General features: G+C 22.3%; 1 protein-coding gene across 8 annotated transcripts; it reads left to right on the forward strand.

Annotated features, from left to right (window-relative positions):
- The first annotated feature begins 3,010 nt into the window (after nucleotides 1-3,010).
- On the forward strand, nucleotides 3,011-19,250 carry LOC409554 (intersectin-1). Of its 8 annotated transcripts, XM_026444254.1 has the most exons (37): nucleotides 3,012-3,298; nucleotides 3,467-3,522; nucleotides 3,735-3,888; nucleotides 3,972-4,120; nucleotides 4,218-4,442; nucleotides 4,803-4,898; nucleotides 5,489-5,584; nucleotides 5,976-6,146; nucleotides 6,698-6,859; nucleotides 6,929-7,289; nucleotides 7,360-7,573; nucleotides 7,719-7,870; nucleotides 8,000-8,122; nucleotides 8,199-8,337; nucleotides 8,406-8,720; nucleotides 8,808-9,179; nucleotides 9,271-9,428; nucleotides 9,518-9,716; nucleotides 9,878-10,165; nucleotides 10,377-10,487; nucleotides 10,681-10,776; nucleotides 10,882-10,890; nucleotides 11,121-11,258; nucleotides 11,354-11,480; nucleotides 11,565-11,729; nucleotides 15,904-16,028; nucleotides 16,262-16,368; nucleotides 16,471-16,543; nucleotides 16,640-16,846; nucleotides 16,929-17,012; nucleotides 17,106-17,261; nucleotides 17,408-17,554; nucleotides 17,623-17,857; nucleotides 18,086-18,160; nucleotides 18,381-18,455; nucleotides 18,795-18,968; nucleotides 19,082-19,250. In XM_026444254.1, the coding sequence occupies exons 2-37, from the start codon at nucleotides 3,501-3,503 to the stop codon at nucleotides 19,231-19,233; spliced, it is 5,652 nt and encodes a 1,883-aa protein (XP_026300039.1). In that variant the 5' UTR covers nucleotides 3,012-3,298; nucleotides 3,467-3,500; the 3' UTR covers nucleotides 19,234-19,250. The 8 variants fall into 8 exon arrangements, with proteins under 8 accessions (XP_026300044.1, XP_026300045.1, XP_026300039.1 ...); XM_026444259.1 differs by lacking the exon at nucleotides 10,377-10,487 and having other exon boundaries at nucleotides 3,011-3,298; nucleotides 19,082-19,233; XM_026444256.1 differs by lacking the exon at nucleotides 18,381-18,455.
- The last annotated feature ends 44 nt before the right edge of the window (nucleotides 19,251-19,294 follow it).

Raw genomic sequence — 19,294 nt, forward strand, 5'->3', positions numbered from 1 at the left:
GAATATACTCAAAACCATTTATTATCAATATCGAAATGTTTTAATTGAGTATTTTAATTAGCATTGATAAAAATCTTTTATTATGGATATAAATATGAAGTTTAACATTATTACATAAAATTGTATTGATATCACTATAAATATAATAAATATATGTTTTCTTTTTTTCACAGATTAGCGTATTTAACTATTTCCTATTCTTTTTTTTTATTTTCGTATCAATTTATAGATGTAATTTTCAGACTGATATAATGCTTTAACATAGAACTAGCTCTCTATTTGAAATGATTGGCATTGACTGGTAACAAACGCGTCATCTCTCACATTAATAGTACATATTCTAAATGGGACTACATAGGGTATGCGATAACAATTGTAACTAATGTTATAAAAAGAATCAATTTGATATATGCTTTTGTTTATAAATATATATTCAATATAAATAGATAAGTAATACAATACAATACACTATTTATAATACTATATATAACAAGCAGAAAGTGATTTTACATATAAAAATAAAAGAATAAGATTTTTTGTTTGAGATTTTATTTTAAAAATTTAAAAACTTGTTAAATATAGGAAAATAACTTGAGACTGAAAATTAGAAATGTCAATCTATATGCAAAATATAAATAAATAAATAAAAAATGTAAAATAAAATTTTCTTGTTTAAATTCTTGTTTTTAATAAAATTGAAATCAAATAGAATAGTGAAATACTTGTATACAAATTTTCAAATTTAATTTCTTGAATCTTGAAATAAATATATTTATTATACATTTTTCATTTATTTTTGATTGTAGAGTTGTTTTTTATTTAAATTTAATTTATTTGTATTAATTAATTTTTTTTGTATTTGACAAATTTTTAAATTCGATTTTTTTAAAAGAAATCTCAAATAAAAAAATGTTATTTCTTTTTTCTGATTTATTTTTATATATAAAATTATTTTTGGTCTACTGATATTTATCATTTATCAATCATAATTTATAAATAATAATTATATATTAATAATATATGAATAAAGAACAAGAAATAATTAAAGACATATTAACCATGAGGATTAAAATTATATAATTATTTTCAAACGCAATAAAATTTTTTAAAATAAAATATGATTTCTTATTTAAGTCATAATATTTAAACATTTTTCTAGAAAAATAATATACAATATATATAATACATATGTAAATGTAAAATATACGTATGTAATAAGAAAATAATTTAAATATAATAAAAAATAATCTAAAAAAAAACTTACTTAAATTTTCCGACGAAATTAAAATTGTCCCACGATCAATAATTATGCACAAAGAAATAATCATACACATAAAACTACATTATTTTATATATAAAAATGTTCAAATATAAAAAATTTCACAAATATAATTAATCGTTTAATTAACACAAGAACAAATTTAAATTTTTAGCTAAGAATATTTACTAATGATGTACTAATAATATATTAGTGTATATTATCGATCAAGGAATATATTCGAGTGTATCGTTGTTCACGGACTATAAATGTTCGATTTTCCATAAAATTTTAAAATATATCAAGGGTAAAAAATCTCGTTTATTCCATGGAACAGAATCCTCCATATCTCACAAAAGAGAGTTTTGTCCGTTTAAATCACGGTCCGTACCGTTTGAATATTCGTATGAGCTTAACTGACAATAAAATGAAGCTACATAATTTCCAGGTCGTGTATACTTATCTATAGTGGGTATGAACCAGATGCCATCAAGGCCATGTTGAGCATATTTGTAATTTCACATTACTCTTCATTGAAATGAAGAGTATTTTCTTACTATAAAAGAATACAAAATTGTTAATATAGATTTTGAAAAAAATATTTTTTTCATTATGAATATCGATAAATTAATAAAACGATTCTATTTGATTTGATTCGAAAAAATAATTTATGATATTCATAAAACCTATTCATGATAAACTTCCAAATTCAAATACAATCTAAGATTAAACAATATAATCTAAGATGATTATATATATATTGATTAAATTTTCTATTTAATTGTTTTTAAAATTACTAGTAAAATGTTATATATATATACTATTATATTATTTTATTAGATGAAATTTATTCTTTAATTTCAATTATATGAATATGAATATGTACTCTATTATATAATGAATATAATATAATTACAAATGAATTTTAAGAAAATTTATTATTTTAATAACAAATTTAAGTCCAATAATTTTAATTATTTTATATAATAACAGATTTTGCAATAAATTATTATAAAATAAATATAATATATATACTGCATACTATATAAATATTTCATATATACATATATAGTCCTAAATATATTGTTATTTATAAAATCAAAAAACAAAAATATTTCAATATCAATAATATCAAAAACTTATTTAAATTTTTGATCCAACGAAATTAAAATTGTCCCACGATCAATAATTATGCAAATTATACAAAGAAATAATCATATACATAAAATTATTCATATACATATTATTATTTCAAACATGAAAAAATAGAAATATAAAAAATTTCACAAAAATGTCTTTATGATATCAATCATGATATAATATACTATTATGTAATATAATATACTGTTATATCTTACATATTATGTACTATTGAAAAATTCTTTCACATATCGATATAGAAAGTTCTCTTAAAGCTTTCTATTATGCGATATTACCAATAAGTATATGCACGATATATTTATCTAAATGTGAAATTTTCTACAATTTTTATAATTTGTCCAATCTATCAGAAATAATCAATCAGATTTATATTTCTTTTAAAGAATTTTCATTAAGTAATATATATAATGTATGTTCATAATTTGTTTTATTATATGTTCATATAATTTGTTTTATTATATTATAAATAAAATATAGAAAATTTAAATTAAGGGTTGTGAAAATAGCGATTTCTACCGAAAATGAACGAAATGGTTTCGGACAATCTATCGATTCCTTCCGAAGATTTCCGGAAATAACCGAGATCATGAAAGTGACGTATATACGTCAGTGTGGGCCAACCTGCGTATTGTCGGTATTATCATTTAAGAGGTTTTCTATGATTTCTCGTAAAAGGATTACTTAAAGGATAAAAATATGCAACTATGAATTTCTTTTAATAATTTTTTAAAAAACTATTTGCAAGTAAGAAAAACGATTCACTGTTGTATGTTTGTGTAACTGGTGTAAAAAAAAATCTTATTCTTATACGTGTGCGTAGAGTGTCGATCAATTTTGTAATCGACGAACTTGTTCTTATTCAGTTAATTAGGTTTACCCGTGAGTAAATTGATGTTAAATTAATAACGTTTTGACACTTTTTCTTTTGAAAGATATATATTAACTTATCATTATGCTTGATTATTGTAACATAACCTTGAAATTACAAATAGTTTCCTTAGTTTTTTTAGAAAATTTCCGTGAAAATTACAATTTTTGTTATTATAGATTTGATTCGGTGGTCACCTACGGGTGAATAAAAATGGCCACCCCTCAAACTCCGGGTAAGTCAATTTTTTTTCTGTATGTAATTTTGACAAACATATTCTTATTTATCAAATTGACAGTTACTGTCTACAAGAAAAAAACATAAGTTGTTATTAATTTTCGATTTTATGAATTTTGTAATTTAAATAATTAATTATTTCATAAATACTATTATTTTCATTCAGAAAAAAATATTTTTTTGAATATTGTAGAATAAAAATTTTTTTAGGTATGGACCCTTGGACAATCCAACCTAGAGAACGTGCAAGATATAGAGAGCAATTTGATTCTCTAAAACCTATCAATGGTATTGTCACTGGAGAGCAAGCAAAAGAATTTTTGCTTAAATCTCAACTTCCACCTGTCATTCTTGGACAAATATGGTATTAATATTTTTTATTGTTATATTTAATATTTTTAATATCATAAAATATTATCACGTATATAATGTAAGAATATTATATAGGGCTTTATCAGATACAGATTCAGATGGAAAAATGGATATAAATGAATTTAGTATTGCATGTAAATTAATTAATTTGAAATTACGAGGTTTTGAAATTCCTAAAACTTTGCCTTCAACTTTAATACAAAGTATAAAGTCATTTTCGGCCAGTGAGTATAAAAATTAATATAAAATTAGTATAAAATTAGTATAAATAATTAAAAATATTTCAATTAATAATTATGATTTTTATTTTTTAATGTTTAGATGATACTAATATTACAAATTTAACAAATGGAACTGCTAATGTTCCATCACAGAATAATGTAGCTTCATTAGTGAATTTATGTGGTCCACCACAAGTTCCAGTACAACCTTTGATTAGTGGAATGTCTATAGGATCTGTTCCTCGTCCTCTTATAGCACCTCCACCTGCGAATGGACCATTACCAGGACATATTATTAGACCTGTTTCACCAATGACTTTACCAGGTAATTATATTTAGAATTTTATGTCTAATACGAGAAGTTTTATTAAATTTTTTATTTAATATATAAATAATCATGATATGATAATCATATGATAATATATATGATAAAAGAAATAATGAAAGAAATATGACAAAAAATTTTCATAAGATTCATAAAAATCCTTACATTAATATCAAATATTTTATTTCACAACAAATATAATCATGTCTTATTTGATTTTACAATTATATTATAAAACAATAAAGTTTTTATAAAGTTTATTTTAACTATAATCCTTATGATTATTATAATAAAAAAAAAGATTTTAATAAATGCACAGCAATATTTAGCATTATTTTACTTATGCATCATACTACACAGCATCACGACAAAGTAAACAGAATGTGGCTGCCACTACACATGCCACAACTTACACAGCGTCAAAGCCACCTGCTCGACCTGCACCACCCTCTGTGGGTATGTTAAAGAAGTGGATGTTTATATTTGAATTTTGTTCTATTTCATACTATTTTTAAAATTTATTACAATTTTTTTCTTTTGAATGACAGCTATATAATATGATATGCTGTAGTACATGCATTGATTAATTATTGCATGAAAGATATATTTTTATATATTCTAAAATAATTGTTTATATTGTATTATATTCAATTATCAATATTATGATGTATTTTATGTATCCTATAAGACATGAATATTTAATATTTTACATTAATATTTAAAATAAGACATAATAGATTCTATAATGTAAAAAATACATACTTTTTATTTTAACATATAAATATAACATGTACAATATCATTAAAATAAATATTAAAAATATATATTATATTTTATATTACTTATTATAAAAAATCAATATATATATTGAAGAATATATTTCTATATTTTTATTTAATTATAATATATATATATATAATCAATGTTGCAATAGCTTTATTTATTGATATGTACACTGCTATTTTTCATATTCTGCTATTTTCCATTTACATATATTTCCATACACACTTATACAATAATATAAATATTTGTGCTGCAAAAAAAAGGAATCGTGCCTTCTACAAGTACTACCACTACTACTACTATTACCACTACTTCTAGTGGTGGTCCTCCTCAAAGACCTGCACCACCCACAAATATCGGTATGTTTCAAAATATAAATGAAATTTCAAAACTAGATCTATTTTGGATGAATGAATAAGATTGCATGTAAATTTAGATAGTTTCCCATATATTTAAATTTTAATAAAAGAAATGATTCCTTTTTATATTATTGCCAACAGACATCTTCGAAATACATTGTATAAAATAAATACAATAAAACTTCAAGTTACATTAAATACATATATTTTTATTTAAAATTTTATTTAGTTATAAATTAATTTTATTTTTATTGCTAAGCTTTCCAATTGCAAGTATAATTTATATTGTTTCATTTCTTAATTTTGGCTCCGATTTTGTGTATATTTATGTATATTTTTATTTAAAAAGTTTTTGATAATTTTTTTTTTAAGTGGAATTATATATTTTTAGGAGCAAATTTCTCACCCGTTATCAGTGGTCCACCACCAAAACCAGCACCACCTTCATTTCCTAATAGCCCTGTTGCTGCTGGAATTTCACCAGTAAAAGTTTCATCTGTTTCTGCAACAACTGTGGTTCCTTCAGTTCAATCTGTACAATCAATGAATGCATCTACTATAGGTAATACTATAGATAAAACTACATATGTTCTTTTTATATGTATTATTTATTCATTATTTTTTCGATATTTATTTAGACTTTAACTTTCCATTATAGATATTTTATTTAAATTAGAAGTTAGTTTAAATTAGAATATTGATTAATTTATCAAGATTTAATAGAAGATTTATTCTTTTTTTTTTTTTTTTTTTTTTTTACAGATTTACTCGATCTTGAATTTTCAGGTATACTTTATTGAATAAATTTTGTAGAAAATATAGTTTTATTATATTTTTTAATTTATAATTAATAAATTATGAAATAAATTTTTTTTTTAATGATATTTTTAAATTTTAATTTTCTTATAATTCTTTTAAGTTCTCTTAAAGTTTTAATGTATAAAATATTTTTATAATTATTTTATTTTTTTATAGTATTAATCAATATATGTATTATATTCACTAATCATTAATAATTAAATTATCTTTCATTGAATAACATTTTTAATATCATTCAATATCATATATATAAGAGAGCATATCTTATTTAAATGTTTACATAATATATTACAGGTATTCCTTCTGTAGCACCAATTGCACCCTTAAATACAAATCCAACGCCAATTGCTGCTTTTGGTATGGGACAAACAATGCCTATACAATCATTATGTACTGCTATGATTGTTCCAATAACAGGTGGTTCTATCGTACCATCAGTTGCATCAATATCTAGTGGTATGTATAATTTAAATTTTTAATTGTAAGATATTCTATTTTATCATAATTATTATACACTTTTTTTAGGAACTGGTGTAGTATCCACTTCCCCAGTTGTAGGTTTACCTTTAGTATCTGCAACCACAACAAGTGGTACATTAGTAAATGGTGTAATTGCTCAAACACCAGTATCTACAAGTACACCATTAAGTACAATTGCACGTCCACCAAGTATAGATAGAGTTGGCTCAGTTGATTCACAACATAGTCAACATTCAGTAGGTTCCCCACAATCTGTAGAATGGGCAGTACCTCATCAAACAAAATTAAAATATACTCAATTGTTCAATACTTGGGATAGGACACGATCTGGATTTCTCTCAGGTCCTCAAGCTAGAAATATTATGGTGCAGTCACAGTTACCCCAACAAGTGTTGGCACAAATATGGTACAATAATCTAATAGCAGATATAAAGTTATTAAAAGATTTTTAAAATTTCTAATATATATATGTTTAGGGCGTTAGCGGATATGGATTCAGATGGTCGTTTAAGTTGTGATGAATTTGTATTAGCAATGCATTTATGTGATATAGCTAAAATTGGTGAAAAAATTCCTAATACACTACCAACTGAACTTGTTCCACCTGCATTCAGACGTCAACGGCAAAGTAGCTTAACACTTTCACAAAGTGGTACAGAAAATGTAGATCCATCAGCAGGTATGCCACAGGTAATTTCATATTTTCTTTATATTTAAATAAATATGTTGATATTATATTATAATATATATATATATTATTTATATTTATTATTTATTAATTATTTTTTTATTATATATATTAATACATTATATATATTAATTATTTTTCTTAAAGACTTCTTTTGAAGATAAGCGCAAAGAAAACTTTGAAAAAGGACAAGCAGAACTAGAACGAAGACGTAAAGCTTTATTAGAAATTCAGCGTAAAGAACAAGAAGAACGCGAACGGAAAGAAAGAGAGGAAGCTGAAAAACAAGAAAAAATTAGGTAAGTAAGCGTTTGTTGAAGATTATATAAGATATAAATAAAAGTTATATATAAATTTTATTAATGTATTACTTTATTATTAATGTATTTACTTTTTTAATTTAAAACAAAATAAATATTATTATACAGATTAGAGCAAGAAAGACGAAGACAAGCAGAAATTGAGAAACAAATGCAAAGACAAAAAGAAATTGAGCAAGAAAAAGAAGAACAACGAAAACGAGCTCAAGAACAAAGAGAAGCAGCGCGAAAGTATCTAAGCGAAATTTTTTTATATAAATTTGAATCATTAAAAATATCTTGTAATATTAATTAATTTTTTTAACAGAGAAATGGAGAGACAACGACAATTAGAATGGGAAAAACAAAAATCTCAAGAACTTCAAGCTCAAAGACAAAAAGAACAAGATGTATTACTTAAATTGAAAGCAAAAAATCAAACATTAACTATTGAATTAGGAACACTTGTAAGTATTAAAGAAATAACTAATAAAAAAAATAATTAATATTTATGTAATTTCTTTTTATGATTAAGAATGATAAAGTGAAAGAATTATCGCAAAAAATTTGTGATACTCGAGTGGGTGTATCTAGTGTGAAATCAACTATTGATGGAATGCGATCAACACGCGATGCACAATTACAAGAAATGGCTGCTTTAAAAAATAAACTCCGGGAACAAAATCAAAGATTATTAGCCTTGAGCCAAGAAAAAGCTCGGATTGAAGCAAAGAACAAATTAAATACAGCTATAGAATCGGCAGGTCAAGAAGCTATTAAAATGGCTTTTGATAACAAACAAATTACTTTAAAACAAATGAAGGATAAAATTGCTGATTTACAGCAACAGGTATAATAATTATCTCAATATATATATATTATATATAATAAAAATATTATAATTTTTGTATATTATTTTGTAAATTAATATTTATAGATTGATGTTAAAATGGCTGATATAGAAAATAATAACGGTCAGCTCCAAGATATTAAAACACAACTGGAAACTTTAATAACTGATTGTAAGAATCTTTATGTAACTTTCGAAGATAAAAAATTAAAAGTTTTAGAACTCAGAGCAAGTAATGATACCGGTGCTGGTACTGATTATACAACTTCTGCATGGGATGATAGTGCTTGGAATGATACTTCAGCAACAATTAATGATTCTACTTGGCCCGTTAATGATACGACTACAATTAATACAGTGGAAGAAACTACTCCAGGAGTTATGAAATATAGAGCTTTATATGAATTTGTAGCTAGAAATCAAGATGAAATATCCTTTCAACCTGGTGATATTATTTTGGTATTATTATTATAAAAATATATTCATACATTAAAACAATAAGAAAAATAAAATTAAAATTAAATTATTTTTTTAATACATAAATATATAGGTGCCACCCGTTCAAAACGCAGAACCAGGATGGATGGCAGGTGAAATTCGTGGTCATACTGGTTGGTTCCCTGAATCTTATGTAGAACCAATAGATAGTGGAACCGCAAATGATAATGCTTTCATACAACAAGATAGTGTGGAAAAGAGAACATTAGAGTTAGTTAATTAAACTAAAATCGTGTTTTATTTAAAAAAAAGAAACTTATAACTGATTATTATTTTTATTTTATTATAATTATTATCAGAGGAATTGCTGAAGTTCCTGAAAACGTATCTGACGCTGGATCACTTGATGAACCTCCTCCTGTCGAACCTCTTATACCTACTCCGGGATTAGGCACAATATGTGATATACAAGTAACAACTTTATATTATTATCATCCTACAATGGATCAACATCTTCCTTTTGAGAAGGGAGATATCATTAAAGTTGATGAACAGCAAGTTAGTATATAAGTATTTAGTGTATATATATATATATATATATATATATATTAGTATATATATATATATAGTATATATATATATTTATATTTATCTATTAAATATACATATATATATATATATATATATATATATATAATTTGTTTGTTTTAATACTTTAGGGTGATTGGTGGCATGGTATATCCAATAGCGGAATTAAAGGATGGTTCCCAAAATCTTATGTGAAAGAAATTGTTGCTAATCAAAATACAGCAATAGTCGATGGTCTTAATGAATATTATGTAGCGTTATATCCATATGTTTCTACAGAAACTGGAGATTTAACTTTTAATCAAGGAGAAGTTATATTAGTCACTAAGAAAGAAGGTGATTGGTGGACAGGCATTATAGGAGATAGAAATGGAATTTTTCCTGCCAATTATGTAGAAAAATGCGATGTTCCAGACCAAGTAAGATAATAGATTTTTTTTTTAATTTATTAAGTGAAATTTGAATAACTTGAATTTCAATATAGAAAGCAATATAATTTAATATAATATAATATTAACTTGTATATAATAAAACAATGTTTTGAAATTTTATATATGTATATGTATATATATATATATATATATATATATATATATATATATATATATATATATATATAATATTAATCAGGGTGCCTCTGTAATTACTAATATATCTGAAACAACTACAATTACTACGACAATTGAGGATACAACCACAAATAATCATGAAATAGCTACTTCAGTCAACCAAACAATATTGGTTCGTAATGTTTTGATTTTAATGCTTTTATTTCATAGCTATTTTGAAAATATATTTTCTGTCTATTGTAAAAAATTGTTATTTAAAAATTATATTTTGAAAAGTTTAATAGATTTAAATATTAATGATTACTTTATATAGATGTATTAAAGCTAGATGTATATATATATATATATATATATCTCATATTTAGCAAACAGAGAAAACCGCTGAGCAGCTCGAAGATGAAAGAGCAGCCGCGGAAGATAGAGCAGAATTGCCAGATTTTACTGCAATGGCTGCACAACAGGTAATTTAAAATTAATATAAATATATATATAATTTAGTAATATTATATTAATATTTAATGAAATTTAATTGTTCCTTTTTTATTGATGGTGTCCTATTATCGCAGTATTATAAGGTACTTTATTTATTAAAAAAATATATCTGTTAAATATATTAATATATGACTTAATATTCATGTTACAATTTCGTAAATAAGATATTAATTTTTAATTATTTAAAAATTATAAACTATATAATATATACATAATAAAATATAATATATATATATATATATATATATATATATATATATATATATATATATATATATAAAATAGTAAAAATTTATTTTTGTTCTTTTAATAGAGAGGAAGAAAACCTGAAATTGTACAAGTCATTGCACCTTATGAAGCTACTAGTTCTGAACAATTAGATTTACAAAAAGGACAATTAATAATGATTCGTAAAAAGACAGATAGTGGTTGGTGGGAAGGGGAATTACAAGTATGTTGATTTATTGTTTATTATGGATTTGTATATTATCCATTATAATAAAATAATTAATTTTTCAACAACTATAGTATTTTTATTTTGTTTAGGCACGTGGTAAAAAAAGACAAATTGGTTGGTTCCCAGCATCTTATGTTAAACCTTTAACTAGTAGTAGTAATCGAAGTACACCTGTTTCTCATGGATATCAAGACTCTCCTACAGATCCAAATATTGGTCAGTATTTTTTAATTTTAATATTATTTAATATTATTTATTATTAAATATAATAAAAAATATAATAACTCATTTTATATATAGAGCGCGTTATGGCATTATATCCGTATCAAGCACAAAATGAAGATGAATTAAGTTTCGAAAAAGGTGATGTTATAACCGTACTTGCAAAAGACGAAGCAGCATGGTGGAAAGGCGAATTAAACGGAATGTCTGGTGTTTTTCCCAGTAATTATGTATCTTCTATGTGTAAGTAAATTTTTTTATTTTAAAGTTTTATATTTTAGAGAATTTAAAATATTTATCTATCATAAGTTTTTATAAAAGGATAATTTTGAAATAGTTTTATAATATATTAACATAAAATTTATATGAAATAATAAATATAATTATTACTAAATAATTTTAATTACACGGATAGACGGACGACCGTCAGGTTTAGATTTTTTCTATTATAAAAATATAAATTGATTTAATAAAAATATAAAATTTTTAAAAATTTAATAAGGCAATTTATAATTTAATATGACGGTCGTTTAATAGGACCAGATAAAATAGGTTTTTAAATATTACTTTATCAATCAAATGTATTTAATATGTATATTTTAATATTGTATAATTTTTGTTTATTATAAAAATATATTTTTAGATAAGATTTATTTTTAGATAAATATAGATTTTATATATGTTATATTTATTTAAATAATATTGTATATAATAATAATAATAAATAATATTTGAAATTAGCTATAAATTATAAACATAAATAGGATATCAAATATTTCGATATATTTTCTTATTAAGATATAAATATTATTTGATTTTCATCATGATTTAGAAATAAATGTTAATTAATAATAAAATTATATAAAAATATTTCTTTAATTACAATTCGCAAACTATATATAATATATGTCTGCTTTTTGCTCTGATATGTCTGCATTAAAATTTAATACTTTGGCTTAAAAAGTGGTACATTTATATTATAATCGTTATTTTATTTCTGGTCTATTTAACGTTAATTTCTCGCGGAATCAATTGAGAAACATGTTTTCTCTATTATATAGCCTGCCTGTCTGCCTGCATGCCTGCCTGTCCGTCCGTCCGTTCGTCCGTCCGTCCGTCCGTCCGTCCGTCTGTCCGTTTGAGGTAGCTACTTCGTTTCAATAATAAAATATTTATAAAATTTTATTATATATATATATATATATATATATATATATATATTATTATAACATTATTTAATATTATTATATTATATACTTCTCAATATATAGTTTAATTTGTTTCTTTTTTATTTTAGATTAAAAATATTATAAAATTAATTATAATAAAAAATTTAAATTTACATTAGAGAAAAACATTTCATTTAATAGATACATAATATAAAGATTTATAAATATATGATTATAATAATCATAAATCATTTTTTATTTATATAATTTTTATTAAACATATAATTATTTTATTTTATTATTTTAAATGTATTATAATTTTATAAAGAGTGAAAATTTAATATTGAAAATAATATATATAAACGAAATATATATAAAACGAAATAGTTACTTCAAGCAATTTAAATTTGAAATGATAAATACATTTGCCTACAATATTTCGAAAAAATTCTTTTACTAATTATTATCTTTCGCCTTGCTTAACGTGCAGCATAAAGGATAGCAGAGCAGCACCGCAGCATTGCAGGCTAAAATAAAAACGTCTCAAGTGCAATAAGAATGATAGCAGTCCCTACATTGAACGAGACAACCAACAAGTCTCATCGGTGGAGACAGTGAGCATAAAAATGAAAAGAGAAAATGAAAAGAAAGACTCAAAGTTGGTTCTTTTTTTATATTACTCTAAATTATGAGTCTTTTTTTTTTGGTCAGGTCTGGTCAATCCTATTTGGTCCTTTATTTTCATTGTCATTCAAATTGTTACCATATATCTTAATAATCATTATTCTTTAAACTGTTGAATTTCTATATATGGATTACAAATGGAATTAGCATTGCGCAGTATTTATATAATATATTCATATAAGAAAGTGCTAAATATTGAATAGCTAATTAATATGTTACGACAACCACTTGATATGTGCACCAAATTCTACATCGAGTTTCTATTTTAATTCTGGACAGAATTTAAAAATCAATAAATATGATTTTTATGTCTATTTGAAATAATATCTATTAATGATTAATATTTCAAATAAAAATAAAAAATAACATACATTTATTTAAAAAATTGTTTTAAAGAATAATATAATATTTTTTGTTTATATTAACACTTTTAGCCCAAAAAAAGAATAAAAAGAAAATAACAAAAATGATTATACTCAATGACATAATAGAATAAAAGCAATTTTTTGCTAGAGCAAAGACAATAAATATTGAAATATTTATTCAATATTCATATTTAATATTCTATATATTTAAAACATTCATATTGTATCTATTTGAACAACTATTTGTAAATAAAAATATAAAGCATTATCAAATATTCAATATTGGGCTTAAAATGTTACATTAATAAAAATTATATGTATAAGTTCAATTACTATTCAATTTTTATAATTGTAACTTTTGAAAAAAATTTTTTAAAATAATTAAATACCTTTTTTTTTTTTATTAGCATTAGTATATTATTTGGTGTACAATACAGATGGTTTGTACAATTATATTGTGCCGAGGCCTAGAACAAAAATAATGAAATAAATTAATTAAATATGAATTAATTATTTTCCTGACTATCTTCTGAATAAAAAGAAAAAAAGTTGTTAAATCATAATTTTAAATATTTCATTTTTTTTCTGTAGATAAGTAAAAATTTTATTACAATGTATTTGAGTAATCTTAAAATTTTTTAAGAATTATATAATCTAATTTTTTTCTTAAATCTTTTTTAATTTAAAATTCTAAATAAATAAAAATAAAGATAAAAAAAATATACATATTTAATATTGTGCATAATATTCACAAAGAGAATGCAAATATCTCTTTTAATCACTTCAATAAGTTTAACCAAATTTGTTGTTCCTATTTATTTATTCTATATATATATATATATATATATATATATATATATATATATATATATACAATTATATATTTGTTTTCTTTTGATTTGTCTGATAATATAATAGAAATGATATGCTCCTTCTTCATAGCCTTTTATTATAGAGCCTAACTCATCATTATCATTAATAATTATAAATTAGATAATTATTATGTCATTGGTGGGAATGATCTGTTAAATAATGTTATATTGAACCAGTTTTTCCATCAATTTATCTCTGAGTAAATTAATTTATACGATTTAAAATATCTAAATATTATTATGAAAATATGTTATATATTATATTTAATTATAAATTTATTTTTTATATTTATTATTATTACATTATTGTTTTTAATTGTTTCATACTGAGATACTTAAATGTTATTATTTCAAAATGATACTATTTTTTATTAAAATTTTTTTAAAATAAATTTTTTAAGTATTTCTATATTGCTTTTTAGTGTTTAAAATTTTATATATAAATTTTGTAAAACAATATAAAATATTTATTTTAAAAAATCATTGAAAACATTATGTTTATTCATTCCATTGGATCATTCAGGAATTTGATGGAATAACTAGTTTTGAATTATCGTAAAAGCGCACAGTAAATCAGCATATTTATATACTAATTAATCCTTTTACACATTCTATATAACTCTTTGCAAGAAAAAGTGTATAAATATGCTTGATTATGAAATTAAATATTGTGTGCTTAAGTATTCTAGATGCGCTAATAATCTTGTAATCTTTATCTAACATGTTGACAATGTGTAAAGCAAGTTATGCAACTGGATATTCTTAGATAAAAAATATTGTAGTATTATATTCTTAAGATTGTTATTATTTACAAAATATCAATATTGTTTGTTGTAATATCGAATCTCATTATGAATCTCAAATTGTATGCGATATATTTTGAATGAAGAGTTCTGTATGAGTGTGATTTTAATCATTCTATATCTATTACAGCTTTTGTTCACACTTCATGTGAATATATTTAAAATTTTTCATATGCATATACATGCTGTTCTTATACATATGTACACATATCCATACATAATATACAGACATGTTCACAAAATTATTAATTAAAATAAAGTATTTGTCTGTTGTAAAGTATTGTGTATAAAAATTGTTTATTAATGAATGTAACTCTATAACTGATTTAAATCTCTGTTAAAATATTTTATGATTTTAACATTCTATTTCAACAATTTTTATAAAATTTTATTATCAAAATTTAAATATAATATTTTTTTATTTAAAATATAAATTTTTATTTAAAATAATTTATCAAAAATTAAAGTAAATTTTTTTTAGAAAGACACAAAGAAAGAACTTTTTACATACATTTTATGTGTAGTTAATGAGATGATAACTGACTTAATGGCTGGATTGGGTTCCATGGAAAAAAAACGACAAGAATACATTAAAGAACTTATCATGACTGAACAAGCATATATAGAAGATATGAGGCTTGTTCATGAGGTATTTTAAAATATATTATTAAATATTATATATTATATTTAATATTATTAAATATATATTGTCTTTATATATTTAAAGTGAAATAGTTTGTAATAAAAAATTATTACAATGTTATTAATAATATTAACATAATATATATATATATATATATATATATATATATATATATATAATTATAGTATAATAATATATATATGTAATTTATATTTTAAAAAATAAAAATTTTTTCACAGGTATTTGAAAAACCTCTTATTGAAAGTTTAGTTTTAACAGTGGATGAAATAGATAAAATATTTGTTAACTGGAGAGATATTATTGCATGTAATGATAATTTTTTGAGGTAATATTTCGTAAAATATTTTATTCAAAAAAATATATATACAATATCAATCAAAATTACTTATATACTTATTATACTCAAAATTACTATACATTTTTTCAGAACATTACGAATACGACGAGATAATAGCGAAAGTGGGATTGTAAGAATGATTGGAGATATTTTATGTGAAAATGTAAATTTTTTTTATTTTTTATAACTGATTTTATTTTATAGATCCATATTTATAAATCATATAAAATTTTATATATACAAAATTTTTGTATTTTAGATTCCTAGAATGTCAGCATACATAAGATTTTGTAGTTGTCAGATATCTGCTGCTGTATATCTTCAAAGATTGACTGAAACTATACCGGAATTTGTTAAAGTTGCTCAAATTTGTCAACAAGATCCACGTACAAAAGGAATGCCTTTAAGTTCTTTCCTCATAAAACCAATGCAAAGAATAACAAAGTATCCTCTTATTATTAGCAAAGTACCTATTTTTCATGTATTTAACTTTACGTATATAATAAATAAAGAATAAATATTATATGAATTTATTCTAATCATTTTAGATTTTGCAACATACTCCGATTGATCATCCTGATAGGCAATATCTTCAAGAAGCATTAGCTAAAGCAGAAGAATTTTGTATTCAGGTAATACTCTGAAAATATTGATTCTTGAATAATTTATAAAAAATTAAAAAAATATATATTATAATATTTATTTTTTGTTTATTTTTTATGTAGGTAAATGAAGGAGTTAGAGAAAAAGAAAATAGTGATAGATTAGAATGGCTTCAAACACACGTGGCTTGTGATGGTCTTGAAGAACAACTTATTTTTAATTCTTTAACCAATTCTTTAGGTCCACGAAAACTTCTTCATTTTAGTATACTCCATAAGGTATATAAAATCTAGATTATATAATCTTAGAAAATTTAGATAATCTTAAAAAAGATTACATTTTTTTATATTATATCTTCATATTTTAATTCATATATTAAGTTTCATATTATAATTTTCATTTTTTTTTTTTTTTTTTTTTTAAGGCAAAAAGTGGAAAAGAACTTGTTGGATTTCTTACAAACGATTTTTTATTATTTGCTCAACCAATATTTACCAAAAGATCTTTATCTAATGGACAACAATTTTCATTTGAGAGAAATGAAAATCAAAAATTTAAGATGTATAGAAAGGTATTCTATAATATAAATAAATTATCATATTAATATAATAATATTAACTAAAATTTTTTTTTTTATAGCCAATATTCTTAAATGAGTTATTTTTGGGTGATTCAGAGACAAATGGTAATATTAATTTAGGTTTTAGCGAAAATACAGAAAACTCTAAAATACTCAGATTAAAAGATCACAAAAAACCAATAATATTATTAGCACCCACCCCAAGTGAATGTTCATTATGGGTTAAAAGAATTATAGAAGCAAAAAAAAAATTTATGGAAAATGAAAAATCACGTTTGCAAAAACAAAGATCAAGTAAGTTATATTTATTCTCATTTTAATTTTTTTAATTTTTAAAAATTAAAAATTTGAGATATAAAATATTTCGTATTTGTCCTTGTTTTATTATGATAGTGATATATTATCTTGTTATTGTGATAGTGAATGATATAAATATTCTATAATATTCTAATAATATACATTTATGAAATATTTATAATAAATTTGACATATAGTAATATGTAAATGTGTATGAGTAAATAGAGCAGGCGCAATTTGGAGCTTGTGGCAGAATTCTTGTTACAGTGCTTGAAGGTTTCAATTTAAAGACAATAACTGGTAAGTGAATGCTTATGCTTAAATTATTTATTTTTTTATGCATGTGCTTTTTAATTGCTTGTGCAGTTGCTTGGTGCTATTTATTATTTTGGTGTAAGTATATTATAAAAAGAGAAATAAAATAAAATTGTCAACAAATCATCAAAGATTATTTATACTTTAATTATAATTTCTATCTATGCAATATTATTTTAGTAACAAAAATTTGGCATGATTGTAGTTCGCAGAAGACCAGTTCAAGGTAAACTTCGATTAATAGTTAAGGAAGCTGAAGATTTAGTTATATTGAAGAAAGGTAAAATATTTTATTTGCATGCAAATTTTCAGATTCAATCCATGGATGGATATATACACATTTTTTTCTTCCATAATTATTGCATGTAATTTGTTTGTAATTAAATTTAAAAGAAATTATTTCTCTCAATTGTAGATGATTTAATATCTAATAATATTAAACTTAATAACATTAATTATTCACATATTAATTTTAAAAGCCATGCAACTGCAATTTACTTTATGCATATAATTTTTGCTTCATTAATAATATAAATACTACAATTATTCTAATTGAAATTATATTTATTTTTATGTATTATAATAATTATAATTCTAACAAAAAAATCTAATTACATAGGAAAATGTAATACATTTTGTAAAGTTAGTATGGGTTCGCAAGAACAAAGAACAGGCATTGTATCAGGAACTGATTGTCCTTTGTGGGATACATCAATGCAATTTCAAGTTAAAGATTTATACGAAGATACATTGTGTATTACAGTTTTTGATAAAGGCTATTATAGTCCAGATGGTAAAATTAATTCCACAATTATATAAAATAATTAAAAATAAATTAATTAAGCATATTGTATTAATTAATTTTAATAATTTTTGAATAAAAAAATGATTCAAATATTATTATAGAATTTCTTGGACGAGCAGAAATAAGAGTTGCTGACATAATGCGAGATAGCAAGGATTCTTGTGGACCAATACAAAAACGAATAGGATTACATGAAGTCGAAAAAGGTAGCGTTGTATTAAAATTGGATTTGCGACTCTTTGGTAATCAATAAATGGATTAAATTGTTTATATTCACAATAATATTCATATTTATATATTAAATTATAATAATG

This window comes from Apis mellifera, linkage group LG12 (assembly GCF_003254395.2).
Source record: "Apis mellifera strain DH4 linkage group LG12, Amel_HAv3.1, whole genome shotgun sequence".
Taxonomy (NCBI): Eukaryota; Metazoa; Arthropoda; class Insecta; order Hymenoptera; family Apidae; genus Apis; species Apis mellifera.

What these genes read in the sequence shown, in the direction of transcription:
- LOC409554 (XM_026444254.1), top strand. Translation starts at nt 3,501, where the DNA reads ATGGCCACCCCTCAAACTCCGG. An exon ending in TCCTACAGATCCAAATATTG is followed by an intron (nt 11,481 to 11,564) that starts GTCAGTATTTTT and finishes TTTTATATATAG; the next exon opens with AGCGCGTTATGGCATTATAT. An exon ending in TAATTATGTATCTTCTATGT is followed by an intron (nt 11,730 to 15,903) that starts GTAAGTAAATTT and finishes TTTTATGTGTAG; the next exon opens with TTAATGAGATGATAACTGAC.